The 7,259-nt window shown below is 30.0% G+C and overlaps 1 protein-coding gene across 1 annotated transcript; it reads left to right on the top strand.

Annotated features, from left to right (window-relative positions):
* Positions 1 to 3,714: 3,714 nt before the first annotated feature.
* Positions 3,715 to 6,640, top strand: LOC141652180 (cis-prenyltransferase 4, chloroplastic-like). The gene is made up of 4 exons (XM_074459786.1): positions 3,715 to 3,902; positions 4,687 to 4,959; positions 5,969 to 6,036; positions 6,141 to 6,640. Exons 1-4 carry the CDS (start codon positions 3,747 to 3,749, stop codon positions 6,583 to 6,585), a joined length of 942 nt encoding a protein of 313 aa, XP_074315887.1. The 5' UTR covers positions 3,715 to 3,746; the 3' UTR covers positions 6,586 to 6,640.
* Positions 6,641 to 7,259: the final 619 nt, after the last annotated feature.

The raw sequence follows: 7,259 nt of genomic DNA, 5'->3' as shown, positions 1-7,259 counted from the left end.
CCTAACTATACAAACATTATACTATGGGGCGTAGCCATGGTAAAATAGTAACCATGGCCGATCTATAATTCTATTAACGATCAAAGTCGAAACTTATTCCTCAGACCTCATATAACCCTCAACTTATTTTGCACCTATATTTGTTATAATTGTTTTGCTCATTTCTTATAACGGTATAAAACATGTATATTGAAATATTTTATGTTTAATCATTGATTTATAGTTTAGATCGTCTACGAGTGTACAACAGCTACTCCTTAATTTACTAAAACATTTTCGTATTAATTAATATAATTTCAATATCAGAATTTTAAATATAACCACATCAACTTGAAAACATTACTATTAATAATATTCGTATTAATTAATATAATTTTAATATTAGAATTTTAAAAATAACCCGTACATTTATTTTTTACACGGATCTAAAACTATTTAAAAATACAAAGGGAGTTAATTTGACATGCATGAACAAAGAAAATAAACTTACATGGCCTCGTTCCAAATTTTTGAGTGAATAAATATAAGTAGTGGCAGTGCCAATACCCCATCTAAGACATAAATCCGCAAACAGCGTATTTGCTTGAAAAAATGGCTGATAATTAACAGCCTTACCATTCTCCTTAGACCACCTTCTTGTTCCATCCAATATAACTGCCACATGCTTCGGCATACATTCTCGTCGTAGCCCTTCCACACCATACTCATTCTCCTCCACAATCTCCAACATTTTACCCGTACCTGTCGATACTAGACTCCCATTTGTCGTTGTGGCTTGACATGTCAAGGAAGAGTAGTGTTTTTCCTTGGTTAAAATGGTGATGTTTGTTTTCTTGGGTTTTATTACAACAATTGGTGGTTTTGAGAGGATGAATAAACTTGTTTGACGTAGTAAACTTTGCATTTTTACTGTTTTTTTTTTTTTTTACAAAATTTGTTGGTTTGATTTTAAAGAGATTAAATTTATGTGTAATTTAATTGGAGTTTTGTGTAGTAGTGCATGCAATAAAGAGAGTTTCAACTAATGGTGCATTTCTTACAATGGTTATATACACAATAATACACTTTGCCTTGAAGCAAAATTCACGTGTCAACAATCATCATCAAATTAAAGGAACGTTGGATTTTAGGGATTTGGTTAAAGATGGTACCATTTCACAATTGATAATTTACTATATTAGATATTGTTTGACAAGGTAAATCTTGATTGGATGCCATATCTTGATGAATTGATGATCATGTACCTAATAAAGCCCATAATTTAAAAAGTAATTGGTAGAAAAGGAGAGTTTACCTATTAGTGAAAAAAAATACAAAATCAATACTATATATATTAAATCCAGAAACCAAGGGACTTCAATGTAATTAAAGAAAGTTATACAAATTAATTATACTATATAGTTTTAAATCAATAGCACCGTGTGATGGACCCGATTAAGGGATCTCAATGCAAATATTATATAGTTTGGGTTAAAATTAAATTATATAGAAGCTTGGTAATTTTCCTAAACATGATCAATTTCCTTAAAATAAAATAATTAATTAAGATGGTCAATTTTCTTAAAATAAAATAATTAATTAAGATAGTCAATTTTAAGGAGACTAAAAGAAAGAAGATGCGTGGTAATTTTCCTAAATATCTATATGAGACTAGAAGATGGTAAATTTCCTTAAAATAAAATAATTAATTAGTATAAACATGCACACTTATGGTATTAATTATTATCATCATAAAATTATATATTAAATTTAAAATCGATGCAATTTTATTAAACTTTATTGTTTATTAGATGTATAGAGATGTTAATTATTTATCATACAAAAATATAATAAGTAGGTTAATTCAAGTTAGATTCCATAATATATAATATTGCATAATTCTTTCGATTTGATTTAATGCATATATGTAATATATTTATATAATTATATAATCCTCTTAAAATTGCATGTCTAAGTAGTAAAAGTAATTTCGTCAGTAAAGAAAAAGAATTGTAATAACATTGGATATAGTTATGTGATAGTAATCACTCATTTGAATAGTAAAAGTAATAATATTATCAACGAGATTAGTGAGAGTGGTAGAAACAACAACGGGAGTAGTGAAATAATCAATATTAATGCGGCAATAGTGGAAGTAACAATAATTACGGCGGGAGTAGTGAAATTATCAATATTAATGCGGCAGTAGTTACAGTAACAATAATTACAGCGGGAGTAGTGAAAGTAACAATGATTACAGGCAAGTAGTGAAATGTTATTACTATTGTTACATTAATAAGAGTAAAATATTAATAGCGGGAGTAGTGAATTTGTCTCAAAATTTATTTCATCGTAATTTTAGGATATGTTATAAAAAATATATTAATGATAAATTTATGGGTTATGCAACTTTAAATAATTTTATTTAATGAAAAAAAAATTAATGGTAAGTAGAGGTAGCCCGGGCGAAGCCGGGCACCAATACTAGTTTATTGTATTACTGGTCCCCGTCTTGAAATTTTCGCTCGCGTTTTATCTAAAATATGGTTACGAACCTGTGTTCCACTATTACGTACAAGGTTTTTAGGAATAAATATCATCTTTAAAGGGAATATAAGTATAAAACTTATCGAAATTGATTAAATATAACTCGTCAGATATGAAATAAAGTTGTTTCCCCTTAAAACAATTACTAAAGTTGATATATAACAGTTTCACATATCCTTTATTGAATTTTTATGGCTATGTTTGGCTAACGGTAGAAACAGATTTATAATATATAGCGGATAACAATAGTAGAATAGGTTAATAGATTTTAGTAACAGGTTTGATTATCAAATTAAATTATCAAAATTAAGAGAAAGTGTTTGATAATTAGCATTTTATATGACAATTAGATTATTTTCATGTATAAATTGAGTATGTTGTTACCATATGGTGCTTTTAGCAGCTACTCCATAGATTACGACCAATATGCTATCACAATATTCCATTAGCAAAACACATGATGAACTTTGTAGATTGATCGATTAATATGCCGTTTGCCAAACACTACCATATCTTATTGTAACCATAATAATAGTTAAATAGACCCAAAATAATGGATTAATGGCCTGGTAATTCTATATCTTAATTATATCGAATTGATATTCTTCTATCATAATACCATTTTCTACCATTAAAGTTCGATTTATTTATAAAAATATCTAGAACAAATTAAGTACAACGAATAGTTTGACTACATGTAAATAATAAGTCTTTTTAATTGTTAGAATATTTTAATATCAACTCTTACTTGCAACGGTCACAAGCTTGTGACGTCTTACCTCCCTTTTCCTTAACATTATTCAAATCGTTTGTAAGTGATATCATAACTTATGACCGTTACAAGTAAAAATTTATACTTATCTAGGGGGGAGCTACATAGTCGCAATGGGTAGCATACGGCTTTTATTTGAAATCCAAGAAAAATAGTTGATATTTTTTTTGATAAAAAACTAGTTGAAATATTAATTTACCCTATTTTCCAAACTCTCTAAATATAAACCCTTAGCAAAGATATTAAACTTTTAAAAGAAAGTTTCCGTCCTTAATTACTCACTCACGCGTAACTCTGAAATAGAATCAAAGATATTATTCGAGCTCTCATGTTTCACCCTTACAACCATCTTTCATGTGTATATAAATGTCTTATTTAAACTCTTGTTTGATACAACACTACTTTTCATTCGGGCAAAAACACTAACAAAAAAAAGAAAAAAGACAAAATGCAGACATTTATCCAAAGTAAGAGTAATTGTTTTGGTTGGTGTTCATATATGCATGCAACTCTCAATCAAAATCCACTCCTTTTCCACAAAATCGGCTTCAAACCAACCAAGACATTTGGAACACCAACTCACTCTTCATCAATTTTCTCTAAGGTACAAATCTAAATTTAATTTTTTGCAAATTTGTAACACAATTTGTATGTGATTTTTTTTTTTTTTTAAAATTTCCTATCTCATTTATATGAAAAATTGTTAGGTAGGTATTTAGAGTATTCTTTTTTTATCGTACACCCTAACAAAAAAGAAGCGTTTGTATTTTTTTAGGGATTATGTTTAGTTATTTATTGGAAATATTACAACATTTCTATTGGAACGAAAACATGGTACACCTTGTGAACTTAATAGATTTATGGTGGCATGTATGTAAAACGATAGCAAATTAAACACGGGGTCGTCTTGAAAATTATAGGGGCCTTGTTCGGATCCTAAAATCAATCCTTTAAGTAATCCAAAATAAAATACAATCTACTCCCCTAAATTCATCTTTTTTTTAAACCAAATATTGTTTTCTTAATATGATTAGGAGAAAAATGAATTCGAAAAAGTATTCTTTAACTAGTTCTAATTAATAAATAAAGTTAAATTATTTTGAAAAATATTAAAGCAGATAGTTCAAAATTTATTTTTGGATAGAATTCATTTATAAATGATGGAGTTTAGGTGAAGCCGTATTACATATGAGTGATAATTATACCGTCAACAGTTGGATCAAACTTTTTTTTACGCCTCTTTAGTTTAGCAATCGGGCCCCAAAATTTTCGGGGCGCTGTTTGTTTGGTTGCACCACTTGAACACCCTTAAAGACGGCTCTGAATTTAAACATGTTGCATTGTGTTGTTGTAACGAAGTAATAATTTTTTTTTTTTTTGTTGAAAAGGCTACGAGAAGTGACACTAGTAGTACGGAGTTGCCGGTGATGAGTGGAGTTGAAGACAAGTATAGAGAAGCGGGTCTCCGGCGAGACAGGATGCCGGAGCACGTGGCAGTGATATTGGATGGGAATAGAAGGTGGTTTAAGAAGAGAGGTTTAGAGCTTGATTATGAACCTTTCTTGAGGCATAACTTGTTAGTTGCTGATCTTTGTATCAAATGGGGTATTGGTACCACTACTTGCTTCATTTATGCCTTGGAAAACATGAGACGCACTCAGGTTCGTCTTTACGCAAATTCTATCTTACAACCGTCTCGTGCCACCAAAAAATTATTGTTATTTTTTGATAAATAATGACCATTTTTTGTGTTTTTTTTTTTAAAGTGGTCACTATTTACCAAAAAGTGGTCATATTTTACCAAAAGAACACGTAAAAACGGCCGCACAATAGATTTGCTTAGGCTTTATTTTAATTTAATCATTTCTTCAGCAATACAATTTAATGATAAGACTTTTTTTTTCCATTTATCTCCATTTTTTTATTAAATTCTCAAGAAAAAATAACTATCAAAACTGGGCTGGACTAAAAAGTACTCCGTATTTATCAATTTGAGATCCACGTAGTTAGATTTAGGATAGGGGAAGAGTCGCCATGCGAAAGTCGCCATTTTCCAACACTTTTTAGTCCGACCCAATTTGATAATTGATAATAGTGAATTGTTTTCCTGAGCATTATTTTAATAAAAATTATATATCAATGTAGTAGGTTAATCAAAGTTTTTTGGATCGGTTTCAAAGATCAAAGTTGCTATATGTAGTAGGCCATATTGTTTATGTTAGTGGATAATTAGTAACTACTCCATAATAAACATCAAGAGATAATGGTCCAACTTTACCGAATGATTGGATAAATACTTTCTCCATTCTAATCATTTATTTACTTTTAATTAACTTTCATAAAAATAATGAGACAAAAGGAATAGCAAGTGTTCATATTTTATTGTTTTCGAGTGAGATTATTCATTTAAAAAAAAAAGTGACATTAAATTTGAAAGAGTACAAATCTACATAAATCAAGCAAAATACATTATTTATAAAACATAGATCACTAGAATTAAAATGTAAAACTTCTACGTATTTTCTATTATACTTTTTTTTTTTCCACAAAAGGGTTTAACAATCTTGCAAAATTTGAAAGAAATGAATATTATCTAATCTGATAGATTGTTACTAATACTCCTTCTGTCTTGGTCAATTGTTAATTTGTTCGTGTTTTTTTTCTGGACAGGAAACAAACGAATTGATTTTTCGACAGTTCGAGAAGTTTTTAGCAGAAAATTTGGAGAACTTTTTAAGGTAATAAATAATCCATAGAATCTAGATTTTTTTTGGTGTCGAATGAATTGTTGTATTTTACGTTGTAATAACAAATTTTGGTCGAAATTAAAATTCGAAAACAGGAAAAATATGAAGGTATCAGTAATAGGAGAAAGCTCAATGTACCCTGAATCATTGAAAGACATGATAAAGCAAGTAGAAGAGGCAACCACAAAATTTTCAAAGTTAGAGTTAATGTTTGCGGTTTGCTACGGAGGAACAAGGGATGTACTCCATGCTGCAAGGAGCATATGCAGGAATGTCAAGGACGGAGTTGTTGAACCCGAAGATGTTAGTGAGAAGCTGGTCGAACAAGCGCTTTACACAAAGATGTCTCGAGCACCTCAGGTAGACCTTTTAATTCGTACCGGCGGACACCTCCGTCTTAGCAACTATTTGATGTGGCAGATTGCTGAAGCAGAGCTCTACTTCACCAATTCTGAAACTATGGCACCTAACTTTGGAGAACATGTGTTTCTTGATGCATTGCGCTCTTATCAGCAAACGGAAAGGACCTTTGGCAAGTGATTGTATAACCAACTAATGGTTTATGAATTTCTAAGATTTTATCTACTATTCTAAGATTTTAGGGATATTCTACGGTGTACCCTTGAGTTTTTCGGTTTTCTATGGTGTACCCCTAGATTTTTGAAATTCTATGGTGTACCCCTGAACTCTATACATTAGTCTATACCATGACCTTATTTATTGTCTTTGATATGTTATTTTCTTAATTGATCTATTAAATCGTTTATTTACCATTCCAATTACTCGATAACCTACTCATTTACTTATTAACTCGTTAAATTAGCCATTAACCCACCAAATAGTATACAAATCTAACTAAAAATTCATCAAATCTGCATTATCATTTCATGAATCATAACTAAGGTTTTTAAAAGTAATTTGTGCTTATGGAAAGTGATTTGTGACGTTTTTCACTTAGGATGGTGTTAGAACACTAACGAGTCAGAATAAAGATCAAAATACGGTTGCTTGATAGTGATAAAGTTAATGGAGAGTTAAAGGAGGTCATGATAGAGAAATAAGTAAGAAGTTTAGGGGTACAATGTAGAATGTAAAAAATATAAGGGTACAACATAGAAAACCGAAAAACTCGAGGGTACACCGTGAAAACGACTGTTTTTTTTGGGTGGTGGTTGTTGTAAAAGATGATATCTCGTTACTTAAGCCTGTTTTTT

Source organism: Silene latifolia, chromosome 4 (genome assembly GCF_048544455.1).
Source record: "Silene latifolia isolate original U9 population chromosome 4, ASM4854445v1, whole genome shotgun sequence".
NCBI lineage: Eukaryota > Viridiplantae > Streptophyta > Magnoliopsida > Caryophyllales > Caryophyllaceae > Silene > Silene latifolia.
This window is presented reverse-complemented; position numbering and strand designations above follow the sequence as displayed.